General features: G+C 28.7%; 6 protein-coding genes, 3 long non-coding RNA genes and 1 pseudogene across 10 annotated transcripts; 1 reads left to right on the top strand and 9 right to left on the bottom strand.

The window, feature by feature from the left end:
• Positions 1–934: 934 nt before the first annotated feature.
• Positions 935–2,015, bottom strand: LOC118069714 (pre-mRNA-splicing factor CWC22 homolog). Its single transcript, XM_035088004.1, has 3 exons — positions 1,553–2,015; positions 1,323–1,487; positions 935–1,260 (listed from the first exon to the last, which is right to left on the bottom strand). The coding sequence occupies exons 1-3, from the start codon at positions 2,013–2,015 to the stop codon at positions 935–937; spliced, it is 954 nt and encodes a 317-aa protein (XP_034943895.1).
• Positions 2,016–2,423: 408 nt separating this feature from the next.
• Positions 2,424–2,778, top strand: LOC118069796 (uncharacterized). Its single transcript, XR_004690686.1, has 2 exons — positions 2,424–2,598; positions 2,683–2,778. It is a non-coding gene; the product is annotated as an uncharacterized lncRNA (long non-coding RNA).
• A 142-nt stretch (positions 2,779–2,920) lies between these two features.
• Positions 2,921–4,625, bottom strand: LOC118069713 (2-hydroxyacyl-CoA lyase 1-like; annotated as a pseudogene).
• A 1,518-nt stretch (positions 4,626–6,143) lies between these two features.
• Positions 6,144–8,350, bottom strand: LOC118069793 (mRNA-capping enzyme-like). Its single transcript, XM_035088119.1, is given in 3 exon segments — positions 6,144–6,472; positions 6,474–7,726; positions 7,729–8,350. Coding segments are annotated over 3 exon segments (1,758 nt in total). The 5' UTR covers positions 7,967–8,350; the 3' UTR covers positions 6,144–6,205.
• Positions 8,351–8,791: 441 nt separating this feature from the next.
• Positions 8,792–9,122, bottom strand: LOC118069795 (uncharacterized). The gene is made up of 2 exons (XR_004690685.1): positions 9,055–9,122; positions 8,792–9,005 (listed from the first exon to the last, which is right to left on the bottom strand). It is a non-coding gene; the product is annotated as an uncharacterized lncRNA (long non-coding RNA).
• Positions 9,123–9,245: 123 nt separating this feature from the next.
• Positions 9,246–14,354, bottom strand: LOC118069791 (uncharacterized). The gene is made up of 10 exons (XM_035088117.1): positions 13,964–14,354; positions 12,744–12,845; positions 12,111–12,425; positions 11,812–11,945; positions 11,486–11,696; positions 10,671–10,985; positions 10,434–10,555; positions 10,131–10,314; positions 9,825–10,025; positions 9,246–9,749 (listed from the first exon to the last, which is right to left on the bottom strand). The coding sequence occupies exons 1-10, from the start codon at positions 14,264–14,266 to the stop codon at positions 9,417–9,419; spliced, it is 2,220 nt and encodes a 739-aa protein (XP_034944008.1). The 5' UTR covers positions 14,267–14,354; the 3' UTR covers positions 9,246–9,416.
• A 76-nt stretch (positions 14,355–14,430) lies between these two features.
• LOC118069712 (2-hydroxyacyl-CoA lyase 1-like) lies at positions 14,431–15,087 on the bottom strand. Its single transcript, XM_035088003.1, has 3 exons — positions 15,059–15,087; positions 14,674–14,965; positions 14,431–14,589 (listed from the first exon to the last, which is right to left on the bottom strand). The coding sequence occupies exons 1-3, from the start codon at positions 15,085–15,087 to the stop codon at positions 14,446–14,448; spliced, it is 465 nt and encodes a 154-aa protein (XP_034943894.1). The 3' UTR covers positions 14,431–14,445.
• A 1,160-nt stretch (positions 15,088–16,247) lies between these two features.
• Positions 16,248–18,454, bottom strand: LOC118069792 (mRNA-capping enzyme-like). The gene has a single exon (XM_035088118.1). It carries the CDS (start codon positions 18,068–18,070, stop codon positions 16,310–16,312), a length of 1,761 nt encoding a protein of 586 aa, XP_034944009.1. The 5' UTR covers positions 18,071–18,454; the 3' UTR covers positions 16,248–16,309.
• A 441-nt stretch (positions 18,455–18,895) lies between these two features.
• LOC118069794 (uncharacterized) lies at positions 18,896–19,285 on the bottom strand. Its single transcript, XR_004690684.1, has 2 exons — positions 19,159–19,285; positions 18,896–19,109 (listed from the first exon to the last, which is right to left on the bottom strand). It is a non-coding gene; the product is annotated as an uncharacterized lncRNA (long non-coding RNA).
• Positions 19,286–19,349: 64 nt separating this feature from the next.
• On the bottom strand, positions 19,350–24,724 carry LOC118069789 (uncharacterized). Of its 2 annotated transcripts, none has more exons than XM_035088115.1 (10): positions 24,068–24,724; positions 22,848–22,949; positions 22,215–22,529; positions 21,916–22,049; positions 21,590–21,800; positions 20,775–21,089; positions 20,538–20,659; positions 20,235–20,418; positions 19,929–20,129; positions 19,350–19,853 (listed from the first exon to the last, which is right to left on the bottom strand). In XM_035088115.1, exons 1-10 carry the CDS (start codon positions 24,368–24,370, stop codon positions 19,521–19,523), a joined length of 2,220 nt encoding a protein of 739 aa, XP_034944006.1. In that variant the 5' UTR covers positions 24,371–24,724; the 3' UTR covers positions 19,350–19,520. The 2 variants fall into 2 exon arrangements, with proteins under 2 accessions (XP_034944006.1, XP_034944007.1); XM_035088116.1 differs by having other exon boundaries at positions 24,605–24,715.
• Positions 24,725–25,420: the final 696 nt, after the last annotated feature.

Below are 25,420 nucleotides of genomic sequence, written 5' to 3'. Positions count from 1 at the left end.
CTGATCTGAACTCTCAGACGAACTGGAACTTGATTCAGAGCTGGAACTTGATGATGACGACGATGATGATGATGATGATGATAAAGAACTTGATGAATCTGTAGTAGGCTTGGCAATGACTGGTGGAACAGGTACTGGTTTTGGTCGTGTTTTAAGATGTTCTCGAAGGTCATCAGTTAGACCACCAAGTCCAATTGAAGTAAAAAAATTGATTGCAAATCGACTTTTCTTGGGATCATCTCTCGGAAATAATCCTTCAAATGTTTCTTGAAGTGTTACATCTTTTACACGGGCATTAAGTTTAGATAAACCCATGTATTCTGACAATTCTTGAAAAAGAATTTTTATAAAAATTCTACTAGAACTAGTAGTATCGTCTTCATTTAATTTGATACAATTTAATACATCCCATGATATTGAATCCGTGAATAACAAATGAGCGAAAAATTTAGAAACATTTCTTAATTTATTCATATCTAAACGATGAATTGTTTCATAAGAATCTTTGAATATTTTTTCGAATGGAGTTACATAATTTTATTAATCGCACAAAATCGGCCAGCTAAAAGTCCAAAAATTTTCATATGTCCGCATTTCTGCACAACAATCTAAAAACATATGACATAGTTCGATCTCTTGGCCTGGTTTTAATTTCATTTTCATTAGTTTATGCGCACATTCTTCAAAATCTAATGAAGAATGGATCGTTAAATAAATTGTTCTCCTAAGAGCAGTTAAATTAGTTTCTGTATTGTCTAATATTATATCTTTTTTAATTTCGTCTTCTTCTTCTTCTGATGCTTCACTTTCATCAGAATCCTCATTTCTTCGTCTCCTTCATCACCTGAACTTTCATCGGTATCTAAAATTTCTTTCATCAATTCTTTATATTTTTCCTCATTTTTCACATAATCTGTATCAAATTTAAATACATTCAAATATCTTCGCCATCAATAGATTGGGCCAATTCTATTGTATGCGTAAATTGATCTTCTTCTTCAACTAAATCTAATTCTTCACTAACAGCCACATGATCCTTGAATCCATCTTTTCGAATTTGAAATACTACCTCAATCATATACTGGACTCTTTTATCCAACTGACCTTCATGAAGGATATTCCTTAAAATTTCAAAAATTGATTCAATTCCTTTTTTTGAAACTTGGGTAAGTTTCATACCACATTCTTTTAAAAATGCTATAGCTACTTCTACTGAATCATCTGTTGGAGTTTCGATTAGTAAAGTAAGTAATTCTAAAGCTAAAATTTCATGAGCGACACTTGATTAACTAAATGTGCTATGAATAGTCCAGAAGAAATACATAAAGGCTTGTCATTTCTCCTAAAGCCTCGTTTAAATTGAATAACTAATCGTTTTAATAATAATTCTCCGATATTGGGAAATTTGGAATTAATAACAGCAGTCAAAGCTGCATAAACTGGTGTAAAAGTTGGCGAAGCAGCTTGAGCTTGAATAATTGATCGTGCTAATAAACCACGTCCTCTTACAATATTCTCGCGTAATAATTCTCTTGTAATCAATCCATATTACTCGTATTAACTTTATTGATGTAACCGTGAATAGATTTCTTGAGAGCCTCCCATGCAATACGTTGATATGCAGCAGATGATTTATCCGTTATCTCTGCTTGCATTATTCTCAATTTAGCTGGAGGAATATATGCTCCTCCAGTTTTTGAAGTAAGTAAATCTACCGTTTTTTTCTGTGCTGGTGTAATATTGGCCAACTCTTTATCCTCCTCCTCTTGTATCTTTGGAGAATTTTTTTGTTCTTTATTTTTACGAGGGCTTCTTGATCTCCGTCTTTTCCTATTTTCTCGATCATCTTTTCTACGTCTTTCATAGTCGTTATGTTCACTATCAGACAAGCTTCTATGCCTTGATTCATATCTATTGCGTTTATTTTTCTTGTCTTGATGATACCGATCAATCTCCCTCCTCGAACGTTCATGGAATGGACTCCGTCGAAGTTTTGAATTTGATTCACGATCCATTTTTTACTGAAAATTTACAATTATTTTATAATTAAGAAAATTATCCAATTATTTAACAAATTTAGAGGTTAGAAAATGCTTACCAAATAAAGTACACAAAATACGATTTTGTCTACCTATTATAAAAGTTTATTTACTAATCAATATCTACTATATCTATTATTCAACTATTTATCAATTTTCATCAACAATTATGTCAACATCACAATAAATTAATAAATATACTCCAAAAATACTCTCTTATACTCGAAAAATGAACATAACTCACGCAAACTTATGTCGAACTAAACAGTTGTACCAATGTATAGTATGAGCATCAGCAGAGAAAGAGAATAATCGCTGAGTGCTTAAGAATTTAACGATTGCGCCATCTAGCATTATATCGTGGCAATGTATTTTCCATTCGACTTAGACTGCGCGTAAAAATAGCAACTGAGTATTACATTTACCGATTATAAATGTTGATTTTTAATCATTTAAACTTGTTTTGTTAATTATCAAGAATGTCCACCAAATCAATAACAGAAGTACAAATAGAAACTGCTGAAACTTTAGAAAATATTGCAATCATGTCCGAAAAAATGTATTGTAACATTTACTAATGATACAAGTAAAATTACAATTCATTGTTTCAACTAATACTTCTTTCATTTATTGTTTTTTATAGCAAACAAGAATTCAGAATAATAAAAGAAATAATAAAGGAGGATGGGCCTTTGAACAATTCAATAAATAATTGCAACCTGACTTTCTGTCACATTCTTAAAAAAAGAGGAGTAAAAGTGGATGAGTTACTAGATCTACTTGATGAAGATAATAATACAGATATAATTCAATCAGTGCCTTTAACAGTGGACACTATTACTCAAAAACTAATGGCATTTATAAATAAATAATCTAAAAAATTCTATTTTCATATATAATAGATTTCATATTATATTTTTTTTTAATAAAAATATTTTCTTAAATTTAGTACAAACTTTTATCCATTATTCAACAATCATCTATCATAAAAATATAATATTAAAGCTTTGATTCTGTCAGCCACCCGAATTTTTGTTCTTTGCGTTCAGCAGTTGGATTGATTAGTATATTTATAAGACTTGGTGCATCTGTTACCTATGAGGTAAAATACAACAGATTCCATTAGTAAGTAATTTTTTTTTACCTTTAAAGAGCTCTTTACTGCATTTTGAATATCGTCTACAGTAGTACAAAAATATCCTTTTCTATCGAAAAGCTCCATCATTCGTTCATAATGAACGTCAGCACACAGTGAATATGGTGGAGTACTGTTAATAAAAATATTCGCTCAATGATTAATTTAATTAAAGTATTTTCAATTCGTAATTTTAATAAACTTACAATATTGTTGGCCCTTGATTCTGAATTTGATTAAAGGTTTCTTTGTCAAAACCTCCGTAGATTCCATTATTATTAACTATGATTATTATTATCGGAAGTTTATACCTTTAATTGTAATATAATTTTTTAAGCAGAATTCAAAATAGATTGAATTATCAAATTAGTACATTAAGCTTACCTGAACATTGTTTCAATTTCCATCGCTGAGAATCCAAATGCACTGTCTCCTTCAACACAAATAACTCGTTTTTTTGGAGAAAAATCTTTACAATGTAATGCTGCAGCTATTGCAAATCCTAAACCCACACCCATGGTTCCAAATGTTCCTGCATCAAGCCTATGGCGAGGATGTAAATTTAAAGTATAGATCGACCAATGTCCATTGTATTAGCACCCTCCGAACAAATAATACAGTCTAAAAATGTAAATATAATTAAGAAATAGTTATTATTGACTTTTAAAATATAATTAATTTCAATAACGATATTGGTAAATGGCAATAAAATACCAGTAGGTAAAACATCTTGAATATGTTTAAAAACGGTGTAATAATTCAGTGGAACTGATATATCTGATGATAATTGCTGTAATTTCATTTTATTTTCACTTCCAGCTTTTTCTAATTGAGTCCACCAGTCTTCTTCTTGACCAAAATAAAAATTCTTGCTTTGAAGGGCATCTTATGTCCGCTTGAATAGCAACTTCTGATGTAACTGAATTATGTAATTCTTCTGCACATATCTCTACCTGCATTCAATTTAAATAAAATTTCCATTATATATTAATAAACTTTTTAATTATACTTATCAACAGATCATGAAATAGTTGAACCTGTATGATTTTAACGTCACTTTGATATCGTGGAGGTCGACCAAAATGGAGCATCCAGTTTAATCTAGCTCCCAATAAAAGTATAACATCCGCATGAAGTAAAGCAGTTGTTCTTGCACTTGAAACACAATGTGGATCCAAATCAGAAATAACACCTTTTCCCATTGGAGTTGGTAAAAATGGTAAATTAGTTGAATTAATAAACATTTGGAGTTCATCTTCAGTAAATGTTAAAAATATAAGGAAAAGCAAAGCAAAAGATCCTTCGTACACCACAAATGAACTGTGCGATCTGAAAAAGAAAATTAAAAGTAATTAATTTTTCACTTCTCTAAGTTTCTGAAGTGGAATTTAAAATTATATTTTTCAGCCCAGGTAGGCAAACTTTTGCCCTTTACCCTTTACAACTACCATTACCTCTAGAACTTTTGAAAGTGCAATAAAATTAAAAATAAGGATCTTTCATGCGGGCACTACAAAATAGTCAGTTTTAATTTTTTTTTTATTGAAATACTTTTTATAAAAGTATAAAGCCAATTACAAATCTAAACCATGAGTTTGACTATTTTATAATACCGTTATATGAATTCAAAAATTTTTAAAACGATTTTGTCGTTTTAATTCTTCTTCAAAAGCGTTAAAGTCGAATATTATTCTACATTTTTGATTCTAATCTATTGTTAATTTGTGTTAATTGTGTACAGATTTAGAGTATTATTGATTGAAAAGCATCAATTTTTTATAATCATCAACACTGAGATGATAAAATGAAGTAGAATTAAAACATTCGAAGAAATAATATACTTAAAATCGTTTGAATAAGGATTAAAACGACTAAAATAGTCAGTTTTAATTTTCTGTGCAACAGTACCTATCATACAAGTATAAATCATCCTAAATCTAATGGAGAACTTTGATTATTTTGTAGTACCCGCATGACAATTTAAAATCCCTTTTTAATCCTTATTTAAAAGAGCGCAAGTACATTACTATCCTAACTTTCTAATTCTATTTTATTATTAATTTTATTGCACTCTTAAAGATTCGACAGGTGGTTATAGCTATTAAGGGTAAATATTTGCCTACCTGGAATGAAAAATACCCAGGTACAGAATAACAAAGCATGGGAAATTCCCAATTGCCCGTATTAATTGTTAATATATAAGGATATAGATTTTTAAATTTTGTTTTTAATTAATAATTTTTAATAACTAATAGCTAATTAATATAAACTTATGTCTTAAAAATTCTTTTTTCTTAATTTTTTTTATTCTTAATAACTAATAACTCATGTCTAGAAATATTATTAAATCAGAGTTGAGTGTTAAAATTTTATTAACATTATTGATAAATGTTATTAATATAGATGCTAATTGTGGAGTAAATAACGAGACATGAGTAATTTTAAGTATTTTGAAGTATATATTTTTGAATTTAGTAAATTAATCATTCTTAATAACTAATTACTATGTACTTATGTCTATGAAAGGTAATTAAATGAAGAAATGCTATTTTATATGAAAAATCGATATAACAAATTTTATTCAATTCAAAAAAATAGATATATGTATACAGTACATTTTTACATATAACAATATAATTACTATTATTACAATATCACACATGCATTCCAGTCTTTAAAAACTCTACGTAAAAAAATTTAATTTAAATTAAAAAAATGACATTTAACAAAAATAAATTATTAAATTAATATACATAGTACATTTTAATTTTTACAAAAGAAGCTATTAAATATTATAGTACAATTACTATCATTTTCATATCACACATGCATTCCAGTCTTTAATATAATTTCCAATAAATCTAATTTACAATCTATCTTGAAAAAATAGATTATTCAAGAAAATACAATTTCTGTACAAATATTAAATTAATTTAATAATAAGTAACATTTACAAATTATGAAGCTAACAGTTAACATTAAAAAAAATACAATTTTAACATGATTAATTTTCTAATTTTTCTATCAATTGTTATCTACGTCGTTTATATGGTGGAGGCAAACAATCAGAATCATCTTTAAATTTATATTTCTCAATATAATCACATAAATCTTCCGAAGTAACAGGTGCTCTAATACTTTGGCAAACAGACTGAGCAGTGGTGAAAGAATTGGGAAATGATTTATCCGTTCTTTGACGCATAAACACCCAATGCCCATTTTCAAATTTACATTCAATTATTTTATTATTTAAATCTTTAATTTCTGTAGTAATTTTTATGTAATCAAATGGTTTTTTTTAAGCCTCCAACATATAAATGACCTATTTTTCTGGGTACAATACCCATACCTGATTCAACGACTATTTTTAATTTAAAATCTACAGAATTCAATGACAATGGCTTCCATTTTAAGACTTCTGCTGCAGTTCCAGAGATGTAAGGCTCCTTTGAAGGCTGGAAGATTAATCCGTCTGGTTCATGACCCAATTGTTTGGTGAATTTTTCACTCAACAAACTGTTGACTTGTGTGATATCCCAAAATTGCTTTTGTCGGACAGAAAAAGGTTCTTGTTCTCGGTATATTCTACTTTCTTTTAGTGCTCTATATCGGCCTCCCATTACTTCTCTCTCGATGATGGTATATCGATCAGGAAAAAATGATTTTTTAGATACATCGTTCCCGTCATACATAATTACATCATAAACTAAGTACCTAGGATATTCGGTACCATTTGCTTTATCAATGACCATTTCGCCATCCAATAATGTATCTTTCAGATTTCTTGAAAGATCTCGAGGGTGTGGAAATACCAATCCAGACACTTGGAAGACACTATTATCTCGATCAATGAAGAATACCTCATTATCTGCTTGGATTAGCATCATGTATCTAGTACCATCAGCTTTCCATGATACTCTATATGGTTTGATATTAAGTAAAACAATATTCTCCCAATCCATGGAGACTGGTTGAGAACCAGGGAAGCCATTTCTATTCCATTGGCACATTTCTTGAACTCTTTTTTGAATTCCTGCAACTTTAACTAAATCTTGTACAGGTACCACACCAGGAACTCCAGCCATAAAAACTGGATTTTTAACAATATGTTCCTTACGTCTTCGGGTATGTTTCCTACTTCCGAATTGTTCATGTTCTTTCTCGTCCCCTCTGGAGTCGTCGTATTCCAAACACCAAGCTGGACTTGGTGGTGCAGGCGGTGCATAACTCTCATCATCATATCGTCTGTATAACTCTTTGATGTAGTCTTCCTTGTAAATTCCAGGAGGTCTAATAGATGAGAATTCATTAACAGCAGCGTCCAAATTAAATGTCCCACTTTCAATTAAGTAGCTTATCAGAAGAAACCCAGTTCTATTGAAACCATGGGTGCAATGGACTCCAATAATCTCCGATGGATTTTGTGCAATAAAATTTTTGCAAATTTCAATAAAAACTTTTGTTTGTTTTATGGTGGGAGTTTCTCCATGACCTCGACATTGAAGTTTGTAGTAATGACAACTGTGGGCTTCGACATCAGCTTTATTATAAATCTGTTAGTATTTGTCAAATCTATTAGTAATCCCATTTTCAGTCTTTGACTCTTTAATGATGCAAACAACATGTTTACAGAAAAACGACATTCTTCAGAAACTTGACTATTAAATGCTTCTGATAGTGGTGTTTTAAATGCAAGAAATTTATTATTTATTAATCCTATACTTTTTCGAGGACAGTGTAACCATCGTGGAGGGATTATCCCTTTACTATTTTCGGCACTCCAACTTGACATTGTTCGTTCACTTGACCTCAACTGTACAAATTAAACTTTTTCTCTTACAAACACTCACTTATCAATGTTCGCTTTTGCGTTTTGATTATGCAAATGTTGCATAAAATTGAAACTTCACTTGTATTTTCAAAAAAAAAACAGAGCAAAAAATACACGGTGTGCACTGGTTGACATCCAAGTCTCAAGTGATTTCAAACAGTTTTCGTTGCCTAGACTACCAGTCTTGTGCGCCGTCTGGTGGTGAAACTAAATGTCATGTCACCATGCGCCACCTGGTAGCGTGTTAAATGCCTCTAGTGGCATAACTACGAAACATCAAACTTTCGACTTAGACTGCGCGTAAAAATAGCAACTGAGTATTACATTTACCGATTATAAATGTTGATTTTTGATAATTCAAACTTTTTTTGTTAATTATCAAGAATGTCCACCAAATCAATAACAGAAGTACAAATAGAAACTGCTGAAACTTTAGAAAATATTGCAATCATGTCCGAAAAAATGTATTGTAACATTTACTAATGATACAAGTAAAATTACAATTCATTGTTTCAACTAATACTTCTTTCATTTATTGTTTTTTATAGCAAACAAGAATTCAGAATAATAAAAGAAATAATAAAGGAGGATGGGCCTTTGAACAATTCAATAAATAATTGCAACCTGACTTTCTGTCACATTCTTAAAAAAAGAGGAGTAAAAGTGGATGAGTTACTAGATCTACTTGATGAAGATAATAATACAGATATAATTCAATCAGTGCCTTTAACAGTGGACACTATTACTCAAAAACTAATGGCATTTATAAATAAATAATCTAAAAAATTCTATTTTCATATATAATAGATTTCATATTATATTTTTTTTTAATAAAAATATTTTCTTAAATTTAGTACAAACTTTTATCCATTATTCAACAATCATCTATCATAAAAATATAATATTAAAGCTTTGATTCTGTCAGCCACCCGAATTTTTGTTCTTTGCGTTCAGCAGTTGGATTGATTAGTATATTTATAAGACTTGGTGCATCTGTTACCTATGAGGTAAAATACAACAGATTCCATTAGTAAGTAATTTTTTTTTACCTTTAAAGAGCTCTTTACTGCATTTTGAATATCGTCTACAGTAGGACAAAAATATCCTTTTCTATCGAAAAGCTCCATCATTCGTTCATAATGAACGTCAGCACACAGTGAATATGGTGGAGTACTGTTAATAAAAATATTCGCTCAATGATTGCGGTGTTTAGAAATTAAAATCATTTAAACGCTTTGTGTCGAAATCAAATAATAGTTTTATTAGTAAATACTTTATTGTTTAATATATTAAAATGTTTTACATCAAAACATTATTAATATGTAATATTCTATGTAGTTATAATGTATAATCATAGGATATGATAATATAAATAATCAATAAAAAAAAAATTTCTTTTTTTTTTAATTCTTTATACCACATTTTTTATATTTTGTTCTTCGGAATCTCTTTGGCGTATGAATTTTAATAGCACAACATTTTTTCTATCAATTGGAGTTCCAATCACTTCATGATCCAAATATTCTAAAATATTCCTGTAAGGTTTTGGATAAGTGACGTCCCATACATAATATGCAGCCAACAGGACCATAATTATTTTCTTTATTGACGGTTTCTCTATTTTCATGTTAATTTCCGGGTCAGCAACAATGTATGCAGTTTCAATATCATCTTCGTTTGTATATATCACACTGCGTGGTGATTCTCCTTCAACTGCGATAAGATTTTTACTAGATGAATAAACCTGTAAAAAGTATTGTTTTTCATATAAAATTATTCAAAATAATCGAGAAATATTCGTGAATGCATCATAACATACTTCTTCAATAGTTATTAATGGTTTAATAGTTTTCTTTATCGTTGTCACTCGGTCGTACAAAAGTTGTAAACAACAGGCTTTAGTTTTGTCATCAGTTTTTCCAGTGTTAAAAAATGTAGTCAATTTATCAAACATCTTGTCAATATTATTACTTAAAACTTCTTCAGTAAGGTGCTTTAAATTACAGAATTCGAAGATGACCTAGAATAAATAAGAAGCATTTAAGTTATCAACAGAATTGCTCTTATTCTCATCTATGTAATGATTATAAAAGGAAGCTTGTTTTATTTATTTTAAAATACTTACCAATTCACTGTTTGCCAGTAGGGGATATTTTCTTATGATTTCAGTAATAGACTTGGCACTCTTTTTAATCCACGTACGTCGGATTGCCAGGGTGATTTTCAAAATATGGCGAATATGAGGTGAGTCTCCTTCCTTTTGTTTTTCCGCCAACTCTTTCAATGCTTGTTCTATATCATACTGATCTCTAAAATATCAAATATCAATATTGTTGAAATATTCATTTTCATGGAAGCATCAGAAAAGTTAATTAATACATATAGATTGTATAAAGTATATGTATTCATAATTTATTTATTAACTTACTCTTCTTTTCTAACGTTTGATGGGAAATTTACGATTCGTCTTTTGTGACTTTTTTTCGCTTGGTTTTTTAAAATTGCACGATGATTGCGTATCCATGTACTTAATGATTTTCTGATAATAACCTGCAGTTTAGAAATAAAAAAAGGAATCCATTAAAACTTTACGTAAAAAAGAAACATTATTATATTTTAATATAATGAATGATTGACTGAAAACTCATGTAACAATTATGCTTACACTATCGCCTTCACTTGAGCCCAGAACCGGATACATTCTGACAATTGTCGAAGCGAGTCTCTGATAATCTTGCCTTTTTGGGCTACCTTCAGTATTCTCCCACAAATAACAACCCCAATGATAAATAAGATCTTTTTGGGATGCTAATACTCCTTTCTTTTTAATTTTCTCATGTAAATCGAATGTAAGAGGAGGTAAGGTTGAAAAAGAAGTATCCCTTACATTCATAAAAGATGGAGATCTGGAGGATAATTCACTACAATCTGGTTCTGGATGCACATCAACAGAAATAATGTTTTTATGGTCTTCTTGGACCTGTATCATACAAAAATTATAAAAGTGCAATTTAGATTATAGAAGAAAAAATATATCGATAATTATTTAACTATTGTAGGCAATTTTTATTTGGTATTTCTGTGTTGAGGATCATAAAATGAATTCCGAAAAAAAATGTAATAAATTTTTTGTTATTACACCAGTAATGATAATATTTCTTTAACTTGATGCTTGCGAGTCTATTTATAGCCATTCAATGATTACTTGAATTTTTATGTAAGTCAATTAACATATTAAAACCGATTGCCAATACTGGCCTATCTTAGTCAGTCTTTCTATAATTGTCTGTCATAAACTACTGTACTTCTATTCGCTGTACTCGTATTCACATTGTTTTTTCTTTTCCCAATCTTTCATACTTTTACTAAATGTAACGAGAGCAATTACTTATAGTCAATAACTCAGTAATTTTGTTAGTGAAATTTCTAATAAAAAAAAAAAAGAAATCAATAAATGATAAATTAACTAAATTTGATTACCTGTATATCATGTTTTTCTTCTAAGAAATGTTCATTTTGTTCATCACTAAACTCATGTTCATTATCCACTGATCCAGTATATGCTGTTCTTACGTCTTCGCAGCTATCATGGTAATGAGTTGTAGGATTTTGACAGTAATTATCAGAAAATGCCAGACATTGAGAATATTTCACAAAGTCTTCTAATGATTGTTCTACGTCATACTGATCTCTGAAATATATCAACAATTTGAATATCTATTTTTGTGATAAGACTGGAATATTTCATTAAGAATAACAGATTTTGAAAGTTATATATTCTTTTATAATTTATTTAATTAACATACTCGTCTTTTCTGACTAAATCAGTGTCTGAGCTAGAATTAACTATACGCCCTTCGTGATCTCTTTTCGCAGCTTGGTTTTTTAAAGTTGCACGGTGATTGCGTATCCATGTGCTTAATGATTTTCGGATAATAACCTGCAATTTAAAGGTAAAAATAATAAACAATTAAAATAATAGTTATATAAATAATAACTTATATTACGTAAGATAGCAACATCAAAAACATAGAAACGTGATTATTTTTTTTTTAAATAGTTGTAGAAATAAATATTAATATTTTTAAGTAAAAGTTATACTCACGCTATCACCATCAGTAGAAGCAAGTACTGGATACGTTCTAACAATTGTTGAAGCTAGGTTTTGATAATCCTGCCTTTTTGGTCTTCCTTCAGTATTCTCCCACAAATAGCAACCCCAATGATAAATAAGATCTTTTTGGGATGCTAATATTCCTTTTCTCTTAATTTTTTCATTCAAATCGAATGTTAAAGGAGGTAATGTAGAAAAAGAAGTATCTCTCACGTTTATGAAAGACAGAGGTCTAGAAGCTAATCCACTATAGCTTGCTTCTGGATACGTATTAACAGAAACAACGTTCTGATTGTCTCCTTGAACCTAGATCATACAAAAATTATAAAAAAAAAAAATTACACGGATTACTATTAATTATTTAATGCATTAGCTCGATAATTATTTTCATTTTCATAATTTGTATTACTATTTATCTATACGAGAAGTTCAGAAAATTATCACATCATGAGAAAAAAGAATTTTTCTAGTAATTGGATAAGTTCATTGGTTTTTAAAAAAAATAATATAAATAATCAAATTTGTAAATATGTTGTAAAAAAAAAGAGATCACTTTATACGAATTCCTACAAACAAAAAATTGTATAGTAAATGATTTAAAATTGATAAGCTAAATTTTATTACCAATAAGTTATGATTTCCTTCTAAAAACTGTTGATTTGGTCCATTATTTAACTTTTGCTCATTGTTCACTAATTTAATATACCGTCGCATCTCTTCACATTCCTGAAAAAAAGAAGTAATCAGTTTTACGGAAACTATTAAAAACTCATAAATATAATGAAATGTAGCTATAATTAATATAACTTTATCAATTCTTTAAAAAATTTCTGCTTGATCATATCGAAATCTGTCTATGTTTTCTATAAAAAAAATTTGAATTTTAATGTCGGATTCTGATAAATTATAAAACATTTCAACTTATTCAGAGTATTTATTCCTTTTAATTATAGAATTTTTGTTTATTACTTAAAATTGTAATAGATTAAAAAAATTTAAAGTAACATATAGTAGAATTTATCGTTTTTTTTTTTAAATAATTTTAAATAGTAATTATTTATGTTAACTGCAAATTTAGTTAGTTTTAACAATTAACGATTACTAATATCGTTCATTCTCTTTTATCTAAAAATAAAAGTTCGCAAATTATTGATATAGAAGTTTTATTTTAATTTGATTATTCTTGACAACTAAAAAACTATGATACTGAAAATTTTTATCAATTATAAAGAAATGCATGATTAGAATCTGTAAGAGATAATCCATTTGTTTTTCTTTGTATATAAATTACAATAACTTCATTATTACTGCTTATCGTTCGTTTGAATAATAGTATATTTCACACCTAGGGAGGAAAAGTAGACTAGCTCAAACCACGTGTAAAATTACAACCCGAGCCGAAGGCGAGGGGGGTAAACACGTGGTTTAAGCTTGTCTAATTGTCCTCCTTAGGGCTGAATATAATTTTTCGTCATACCTGAGTGGAAAGTTCAACCCCTCTCCAATGGAAAAGTGAACTTTCCGCGCAGGCATGACGAAAAATACATATGAATAATCTATCATAGAATGCTAACTTGATGTTATACGAGAATTTAAAATTTACATAATAACCACTAAACTCTGCTGAAAAAGAATCGATTATTCTATCACATAACATGTTTGTTATGGTTTGTGAGAAAAATACCAAAATTTCTCATAACCTAAAATCAATCATGTTTTCGTAATGTATGTAATAACTATAAGAATCTGAAAAAGATTTTAATTTTTTTTTATATCTAAAACACTAATTCTAATCATGCATATTCCATTATATTCTGTAAAATAATTGCTGTAATTTTCATTACATTTTTACTATTGAAAAATGGAGCTGGTGATGTCGGGTGATCCGATGGTATAAAAATAACATTTATTTCTGTTTTATCAGTAAATGTATCATCATCTTCAACATCACACCAGATGTTCTTGTCATCATCTTTTAATTGTAATACAATTGTTTTATTTTGTCTCAATCTTTTCAAGTTTACATCACGTACACAAAGATCTTCTATCTTTTGATGAATAGTTTTTTGATCAATTTCATCAGTTTCTGTGAAAAACTTCGCACACTTACACTGTTGGCCGAAAAATAAATAGATTTTTTTTTCCATTTTTAATGAAACTTAAAAATCAAAAAAGTGATTATATTTTTTTGGCCACCGAAACTGTTAGCTATTGACAAAATTTATAAAATTAACATCTACATACACTGACAACATTGAAAAAGTTTCATGAATAAAGGATAGCAACTGATATATCTGATGATAATTGCTGTAATTTCATTTTATTTTCACTTCCAGCTTTTTCTAATTGAGTCCACCAGTCTTCTTCTTGACCAAAATAAAAATTCTTGCTTTGAAGGGCATCTTATGTCCGCTTGAATAGCAACTTCTGATGTAACTGAATTATGTAATTCTTCTGCACATATCTCTACCTGCATTCAATTTGAATAAAATTTCCATTATATATTAATAAACTTTTTAATTATACTTATCAACAGATCATGAAATAGTTGAACCTGTATGATTTTAACGTCACTTTGATATCGTGGAGGTCGACCAAAATGGAGCATCCAGTTTAATCTAGCTCCCAATAAAAGTATAACATCCGCATGAAGTAAAGCAGTTGTTCTTGCACTTGAAACACAATGTGGATCCAAATCAGAAATAACACCTTTTCCCATTGGAGTTGGTAAAAATGGTAAATTAGTTGAATTAATAAACATTTGGAGTTCATCTTCAGTAAATGTTAAAAATATAAGGAAAAGCAAAGCAAAAGATCCTTCGTACACCACAAATGAACTGTGCGATCTGAAAAAGAAAATTAAAAGTAATTAATTTTTCACTTCTCTAAGTTTCTGAAGTGGAATTTAAAATTATATTTTTCAGCCCAGGTAGGCAAACTTTTGCCCTTTACCCTTTACAACTACCATTACCTCTAGAACTTTTGAAAGTGCAATAAAATTAAAAATAAGGATCTTTCATGCGGGCACTACAAAATAGTCAGTTTTAATTTTCTGCGCAACAGTACCTATCATACAAGTATAAATCATCCTAAATCTAATGGAGAACTTTGATTATTTTGTAGTACCCGCATGACAATTTAAAATCCCTTTTTAATCCCTATTTAAAAGAGCGCAAGTACATTACTATCCTAACTTTCTAATTCTATTTTATTATTAATTTTAGTGCACTCTTAAAGATTCGACAGGTGGTTATAGCTATTAAGGGTAAATATTTGCCTACCGGGAATGAAAAATACCCAGGTACAGAATAACAAAGCATGGGAAATTCCCAATTGCCCGTATTAATTGTTAATATATAAGGATATAGATTTTTAAATTTTGTTTTTAATTAATAATTTTTAATAACTAATAGCTAATTACTATAAACTTATGTCTTAAAAATTCTTTTTTCTTAATTTTTTTATTCTTAATAACTAATAACTCATGTCTAGAAATATTATTAAATCAGAGTTGAGTGTTAAAATTTTATTAACATTATTGATAAATGTTATTAATATAGATGCTAATTGTGGAGTAAATAACGAGACATGAGTAATTTTAAGTATTTTGAAGTATATATTTTTGAATTTAGTTTAAATTAATCATTCTTAATAACTAATTACTATGTACTTATGTCTATGAAAGGTAATTAAATGAAGAAATGCTATTTTTATAGGAAAAATCGATATAACAAATTTTATTCAATTCAAAAAAATAGATATATGTATACAGTACATTTTTACATATAACAATATAATTACTATTATTACAATATCACACATGCATTCCAGTCTTTAAAAACTCTACGTAAAAAAATTTAATTTAAATTAAAAAATGACATTTAACAAAAATAAATTATTAAATTAATATACATAATACATTTTAATTTTTACAAAAGAAGCTATTAAATATTATAGTACAATTACTATCATTTTCATATCACACATGCATTCCAGTCTTTAATATAATTTCCAATAAATCTAATTTACAATCTATCTTGAAAAAATAGATTATTCAAGAAAATACAATTTCTGTACAAATATTAAATTAATTTAATAATAAGTAACATTTACAAATTATGAAGCTAACAGTTAACATTAAAAAAAATACAATTTTAACATGATTAATTTTCTAATTTTTCTATCAATTGTTATCTACGTCGTTTATATGGTGGAGGCAAACAATCAGAATCATCTTTAAATTTATATTTCTCAATATAATCACATAAATCTTCCGAAGTAACAGGTGCTCTAATACTTTGGCAAACAGACTGAGCAGTGGTGAAAGAATTGGGAAATGATTTATCCGTTCTTTGACGCATAAACACCCAATGCCCATTTTCAAATTTACATTCAATTATTTTATTATTTAAATCTTTAATTTCTGTAGTAATTTTTATGTAATCAAATGGTTTTTTTAAGCCTCCAACATATAAATGACCTATTTTTCTGGGTACAATACCCATACCTGATTCAACGACTATTTTTAATTTAAAATCTACAGAATTCAATGACAATGGCTTCCATTTTAAGACTTCTGCTGCAGTTCCAGAGATGTAAGGCTCCTTTGAAGGCTGGAAGATTAATCCGTCTGGTTCATGACCCAATTGTTTGGTGAATTTTTCACTCAACAAACTGTTGACTTGTGTGATATCCCAAAATTGCTTTTGTCGGACAGAAAAAGGTTCTTGTTCTCGGTATATTCTACTTTCTTTTAGTGCTCTATATCGGCCTCCCATTACTTCTCTCTCGATGATGGTATATCGATCAGGAAAAAATGATTTTTTAGATACATCGTTCCCGTCATACATAATTACATCATAAACTAAGTACCTAGGATATTCGGTACCATTTGCTTTATCAATGACCATTTCGCCATCCAATAATGTATCTTTCAGATTTCTTGAAAGATCTCGAGGGTGTGGAAATACCAATCCAGACACTTGGAAGACACTATTATCTCGATCAATGAAGAATACCTCATTATCTGCTTGGATTAGCATCATGTATCTAGTACCATCAGCTTTCCATGATACTCTATATGGTTTGATATTAAGTAAAACAATATTCTCCCAATCCATGGAGACTGGTTGAGAACCAGGGAAGCCATTTCTATTCCATTGGCACATTTCTTGAACTCTTTTTTGAATTCCTGCAACTTTAACTAAATCTTGTACAGGTACCACACCAGGAACTCCAGCCATAAAAACTGGATTTTTAACAATATGTTCCTTACGTCTTCGGATATGTTTCCTACTTCCGAATTGTTCATGTTCTTTCTCGTCCCCTCTGGAGTCGTCGTATTCCAAACACCAAGCTGGACTTGGTGGTGCAGGCGGTGCATAACTCTCATCATCATATCGTCTGTATAACTCTTTGATGTAGTCTTCCTTGTAAATTCCAGGAGGTCTAATAGATGAGAATTCATTAACAGCAGCGTCCAAATTAAATGTCCCACTTTCAATTAAGTAGCTTATCAGAAGAAACCCAGTTCTATTGAAACCATGGGTGCAATGGACTCCAATAATCTCCGATGGATTTTGTGCAATAAAATTTTTGCAAATTTCAATAAAAACTTTTGTTTGTTTTATGGTGGGAGTTTCTCCATGACCTCGACATTGAAGTTTGTAGTAATGACAACTGTGGGCTTCGACATCAGCTTTATTATAAAATCTGTTAGTATTTGTCAAATCTATTAGTAATCCCATTTTCAGTCTTTGACTCTTTAATGATGCAAACAACATGTTTACAGAAAAACGACATTCTTCAGAAACTTGACTATTAAATGCTTCTGATAGTGGTGTTTTAAATGCAAGAAATTTATTATTTATTAATCCTATACTTTTTCGAGGACAGTGTAACCATCGTGGAGGGATTATCCCTTTACTATTTTCGGCACTCCAACTTGACATTGTTCGTTCACTTGACCTCAACTGTACAAATTAAACTTTTTCTCTTACAAACACTCACTTATCAATGTTCGCTTTTGCGTTTTGATTATGCAAATGTTGCATAAAATTGAAACTTCACTTGTATTTTCAAAAAAAAAACAGAGCAAAAAATACACGGTGTGCACTGGTTGACATCCAAGTCTCAAGTGATTTCAAACAGTTTTCGTTGCCTAGACTACCAGTCTTGTGCGCCGTCTGGTGGTGAAACTAAATGTCATGTCACCATGCGCCACCTGGTAGCGTGTTAAATGCCTCTAGTGGCATAACTACGAAACATCAAACTTTCGACTTAGACTGCGCGTAAAAATAGCAACTGAGTATTACATTTACCGATTATAAATGTTGATTTTTGATAATTCAAACTTTTTTTGTTAATTATCAAGAATGTCCACCAAATCAATAACAGAAGTACAAATAGAAACTGCTGAAACTTTAGAAAATATTGCAATCATGTCCGAAAAAATGTATTGTAACATTTACTAATGATACAAGTAAAATTACAATTCATTGTTTCAACTAATACTTCTTTCATTTATTGTTTTTTATAGCAAACAAGAATTCAGAATAATAAAAGAAATAATAAAGGAGGATGGGCCTTTGAACAATTCAATAAATAATTGCAACCTGACTTTCTGTCACATTCTTAAAAAAAGAGGAGTAAAAGTGGATGAGTTACTAGATCTACTTGATGAAGATAATAATACAGATATAATTCAATCAGTGCCTTTAACAGTGGACACTATTACTCAAAAACTAATGGCATTTATAAATAAATAATCTAAAAAATTCTATTTTCATATATAATAGATTTCATATTATATTTTTTTTTAATAAAAATATTTTCTTAAATTTAGTACAAACTTTTATCCATTATTCAACAATCATCTATCATAAAAATATAATATTAAAGCTTTGATTCTGTCAGCCACCCGAATTTTTGTTCTTTGCGTTCAGCAGTTGGATTGATTAGTATATTTATAAGACTTGGTGCATCTGTTACCTATGAGGTAAAATACAACAGATTCCATTAGTAAGTAATTTTTTTTTACCTTTAAAGAGCTCTTTACTGCATTTTGAATATCGTCTACAGTAGGACAAAAATATCCTTTTCTATCGAAAAGCTCCATCATTCGTTCATAATGAACGTCAGCACACAGTGAATATGGTGGAGTACTGTTAATAAAAATATTCGCTCAATGATTGCGGTGTTTAGAAATTAAAATCATTTAAACGCTTTGTGTCGAAATCAAATAATAGTTTTATTAGTAAATACTTTATTGTTTAATATATTAAAATGTTTTACATCAAAACATTATTAATATGTAATATTCTATGTAGTTATAATGTATAATCATAGGATATGATAATATAAATAATCAATAAAAAAAAAATTTCTTTTTTTTTTAATTCTTTATACCACATTTTTTATATTTTGTTCTTCGGAATCTCTTTGGCGTATGAATTTTAATAGCACAACATTTTTTCTATCAATTGGAGTTCCAATCACTTCATGATCCAAATATTCTAAAATATTCCTGTAAGGTTTTGGATAAGTGACGTCCCATACATAATATGCAGCCAACAGGACCATAATTATTTTCTTTATTGACGGTTTCTCTATTTTCATGTTAATTTCCGGGTCAGCAACAATGTATGCAGTTTCAATATCATCTTCGTTTGTATATATCACACTGCGTGGTGATTCTCCTTCAACTGCGATAAGATTTTTACTAGATGAATAAACCTGTAAAAAGTATTGTTTTTCATATAAAATTATTCAAAATAATCGAGAAATATTCGTGAATGCATCATAACATACTTCTTCAATAGTTATTAATGGTTTAATAGTTTTCTTTATCGTTGTCACTCGGTCGTACAAAAGTTGTAAACAACAGGCTTTAGTTTTGTCATCAGTTTTTCCAGTGTTAAAAAATGTAGTCAATTTATCAAACATCTTGTCAATATTATTACTTAAAACTTCTTCAGTAAGGTGCTTTAAATTACAGAATTCGAAGATGACCTAGAATAAATAAGAAGCATTTAAGTTATCAACAGAATTGCTCTTATTCTCATCTATGTAATGATTATAAAAGGAAGCTTGTTTTATTTATTTTAAAATACTTACCAATTCACTGTTTGCCAGTAGGGGATATTTTCTTATGATTTCAGTAATAGACTTGGCACTCTTTTTAATCCACGTACGTCGGATTGCCAGGGTGATTTTCAAAATATGGCGAATATGAGGTGAGTCTCCTTCCTTTTGTTTTTCCGCCAACTCTTTCAATGCTTGTTCTATATCATACTGATCTCTAAAATATCAAATATCAATATTGTTGAAATATTCATTTTCATGGAAGCATCAGAAAAGTTAATTAATACATATAGATTGTATAAAGTATATGTATTCATAATTTATTTATTAACTTACTCTTCTTTTCTAACGTTTGATGGGAAATTTACGATTCGTCTTTTGTGACTTTTTTTCGCTTGGTTTTTTAAAATTGCACGATGATTGCGTATCCATGTACTTAATGATTTTCTGATAATAACCTGCAGTTTAGAAATAAAAAAAGGAATCCATTAAAACTTTACGTAAAAAAGAAACATTATTATATTTTAATATAATGAATGATTGACTGAAAACTCATGTAACAATTATGCTTACACTATCGCCTTCACTTGAGCCCAGAACCGGATACATTCTGACAATTGTCGAAGCGAGTCTCTGATAATCTTGCCTTTTTGGGCTACCTTCAGTATTCTCCCACAAATAACAACCCCAATGATAAATAAGATCTTTTTGGGATGCTAATACTCCTTTCTTTTTAATTTTCTCATGTAAATCGAATGTAAGAGGAGGTAAGGTTGAAAAAGAAGTATCCCTTACATTCATAAAAGATGGAGATCTGGAGGATAATTCACTACAATCTGGTTCTGGATGCACATCAACAGAAATAATGTTTTTATGGTCTTCTTGGACCTGTATCATACAAAAATTATAAAAGTGCAATTTAGATTATAGAAGAAAAAATATATCGATAATTATTTAACTATTGTAGGCAATTTTTATTTGGTATTTCTGTGTTGAGGATCATAAAATGAATTCCGAAAAAAAATGTAATAAATTTTTTGTTATTACACCAGTAATGATAATATTTCTTTAACTTGATGCTTGCGAGTCTATTTATAGCCATTCAATGATTACTTGAATTTTTATGTAAGTCAATTAACATATTAAAACCGATTGCCAATACTGGCCTATCTTAGTCAGTCTTTCTATAATTGTCTGTCATAAACTACTGTACTTCTATTCGCTGTACTCGTATTCACATTGTTTTTTCTTTTCCCAATCTTTCATACTTTTACTAAATGTAACGAGAGCAATTACTTATAGTCAATAACTCAGTAATTTTGTTAGTGAAATTTCTAATAAAAAAAAAAAAGAAATCAATAAATGATAAATTAACTAAATTTGATTACCTGTATATCATGTTTTTCTTCTAAGAAATGTTCATTTTGTTCATCACTAAACTCATGTTCATTATCCACTGATCCAGTATATGCTGTTCTTACGTCTTCGCAGCTATCATGGTAATGAGTTGTAGGATTTTGACAGTAATTATCAGAAAATGCCAGACATTGAGAATATTTCACAAAGTCTTCTAATGATTGTTCTACGTCATACTGATCTCTGAAATATATCAACAATTTGAATATCTATTTTTGTGATAAGACTGGAATATTTCATTAAGAATAACAGATTTTGAAAGTTATATATTCTTTTATAATTTATTTAATTAACATACTCGTCTTTTCTGACTAAATCAGTGTCTGAGCTAGAATTAACTATACGCCCTTCGTGATCTCTTTTCGCAGCTTGGTTTTTTAAAGTTGCACGGTGATTGCGTATCCATGTGCTTAATGATTTTCGGATAATAACCTGCAATTTAAAGGTAAAAATAATAAACAATTAAAATAATAGTTATATAAATAATAACTTATATTACGTAAGATAGCAACATCAAAAACATAGAAACGTGATTATTTTTTTTTTAAATAGTTGTAGAAATAAATATTAATATTTTTAAGTAAAAGTTATACTCACGCTATCACCATCAGTAGAAGCAAGTACTGGATACGTTCTAACAATTGTTGAAGCTAGGTTTTGATAATCCTGCCTTTTTGGTCTTCCTTCAGTATTCTCCCACAAATAGCAACCCCAATGATAAATAAGATCTTTTTGGGATGCTAATATTCCTTTTCTCTTAATTTTTTCATTCAAATCGAATGTTAAAGGAGGTAATGTAGAAAAAGAAGTATCTCTCACGTTTATGAAAGACAGAGGTCTAGAAGCTAATCCACTATAGCTTGCTTCTGGATACGTATTAACAGAAACAACGTTCTGATTGTCTCCTTGAACCTAGATCATACAAAAATTATAAAAAAAAAAAATTACACGGATTACTATTAATTATTTAATGCATTAGCTCGATAATTATTTTCATTTTCATAATTTGTATTACTATTTATCTATACGAGAAGTTCAGAAAATTATCACATCATGAGAAAAAAGAATTTTTCTAGTAATTGGATAAGTTCATTGGTTTTTAAAAAAAATAATATAAATAATCAAATTTGTAAATATGTTGTAAAAAAAAAGAGATCACTTTATACGAATTCCTACAAACAAAAAATTGTATAGTAAATGATTTAAAATTGATAAGCTAAATTTTATTACCAATAAGTTATGATTTCCTTCTAAAAACTGTTGATTTGGTCCATTATTTAACTTTTGCTCATTGTTCACTAATTTAATATACCGTCGCATCTCTTCACATTCCTGAAAAAAAGAAGTAATCAGTTTTACGGAAACTATTAAAAACTCATAAATATAATGAAATGTAGCTATAATTAATATAACTTTATCAATTCTTTAAAAAATTTCTGCTTGATCATATCGAAATCTGTCTATGTTTTCTATAAAAAAAATTTGAATTTTAATGTCGGATTCTGATAAATTATAAAACATTTCAACTTATTCAGAGTATTTATTCCTTTTAATTATAGAATTTTTGTTTATTACTTAAAATTGTAATAGATTAAAAAAATTTAAAGTAACATATAGTAGAATTTATCGTTTTTTTTTTTAAATAATTTTAAATAGTAATTATTTATGTTAACTGCAAATTTAGTTAGTTTTAACAATTAACGATTACTAATATCGTTCATTCTCTTTTATCTAAAAATAAAAGTTCGCAAATTATTGATATAGAAGTTTTATTTTAATTTGATTATTCTTGACAACTAAAAAACTATGATACTGAAAATTTTTATCAATTATAAAGAAATGCATGATTAGAATCTGTAAGAGATAATCCATTTGTTTTTCTTTGTATATAAATTACAATAACTTCATTATTACTGCTTATCGTTCGTTTGAATAATAGTATATTTCACACCTAGGGAGGAAAAGTAGACTAGCTCAAACCACGTGTAAAATTACAACCCGAGCCGAAGGCGAGGGGGGTAAACACGTGGTTTAAGCTTGTCTAATTGTCCTCCTTAGGGCTGAATATAATTTTTCGTCATACCTGAGTGGAAAGTTCAACCCCTCTCCAATGGAAAAGTGAACTTTCCGCGCAGGCATGACGAAAAATACATATGAATAATCTATCATAGAATGCTAACTTGATGTTATACGAGAATTTAAAATTTACATAATAACCACTAAACTCTGCTGAAAAAGAATCGATTATTCTATCACATAACATGTTTGTTATGGTTTGTGAGAAAAATACCAAAATTTCTCATAACCTAAAATCAATCATGTTTTCGTAATGTATGTAATAACTATAAGAATCTGAAAAAGATTTTAATTTTTTTTTATATCTAAAACACTAATTCTAATCATGCATATTCCATTATATTCTGTAAAATAATTGCTGTAATTTTCATTACATTTTTACTATTGAAAAATGGAGCTGGTGATGTCGGGTGATCCGATGGTATAAAAATAACATTTATTTCTGTTTTATCAGTAAATGTATCATCATCTTCAACATCACACCAGATGTTCTTGTCATCATCTTTTAATTGTAATACAATTGTTTTATTTTGTCTCAATCTTTTCAAGTTTACATCACGTACACAAAGATCTTCTATCTTTTGATGAATAGTTTTTTGATCAATTTCATCAGTTTCTGTGAAAAACTTCGCACACTTACACTGTTGGCCGAAAAATAAATAGATTTTTTTTTCCATTTTTAATGAAACTTAAAAATCAAAAAAGTGATTATATTTTTTTGGCCACCGAAACTGTTAGCTATTGACAAAATTTATAAAATTAACATCTACATACACTGACAACATTGAAAAAGTTTCATGAATAAAGGATAGCAACTACACAGAATCACAAACGTCCATGTATACAAAATTCTCGATTTTGAAGAATCGACAAATACTGACTGACAATAACACGAATAAATACGCACTAACATCTAATTATTTTAGACTCCATAGATTCAGTATTTACAAAATACTGAGAGAAGCTATTTTCAATGACCATGTCCATCCGAGAAAAAGACAATATTTTGTTACTCAGGTCAGAATTTCCAGTTTGAGCAATGGGGTGCCATATAGATTCAGGAAAGACATTAACGACAGCTACATTCTAATGACCAAAACTAAAAGTTCCTATGAGAAGTTATGTCTAATGTAAATTTAGTACAACTATAAAGAACACCATTATCAATGACAACATTCACATAAATGATTATGCATAATTCGATCATGTAACGATATAAATCAAGAACTTATAGATACAATGATAAACTATCCCACAGTTTGATTATAAAAATGCTTAAAATATTTAATGACAATTGTATCCAAAGAAAAAAATCTCTAATAGTCATTTTATCCACAAACTATATCGATAACATTGAAACGAGATATTACCAACGGTAGGTAATCAAATTTCGCGGTAGGTAAAGTAAATTTCTTAAAGTAACTGATAAAAGATAACAGCCATAAACTGATATATTTTCGAACAATTGTTATAATATTAGATCATTATTACAGAAAATAAATGAAAATTATCTATAATTCTGTTAATTGTGTACACAGAGACCTATTTTCATATATAATAAAAAGATTTTTTGGGTTGACTACATCGAGCTTTGACTGTATATTGTCAATAGAAAATGAGTTTCAGCATTTACACAAACAGAATAAATGAATTAATAATAATTGAAATAAATCAATATTAAACTAAAAAAATTAAACTACATTTTATAATTAATTACAAAACTCATA

This window comes from Chelonus insularis, unplaced genomic scaffold, assembly GCF_013357705.1.
Source record: "Chelonus insularis isolate UGA/USDA-ARS -01 unplaced genomic scaffold, ASM1335770v1 contig_42_pilon, whole genome shotgun sequence".
Taxonomy (NCBI): domain Eukaryota; kingdom Metazoa; phylum Arthropoda; class Insecta; order Hymenoptera; family Braconidae; genus Chelonus; species Chelonus insularis.
This window is presented reverse-complemented; position numbering and strand designations above follow the sequence as displayed.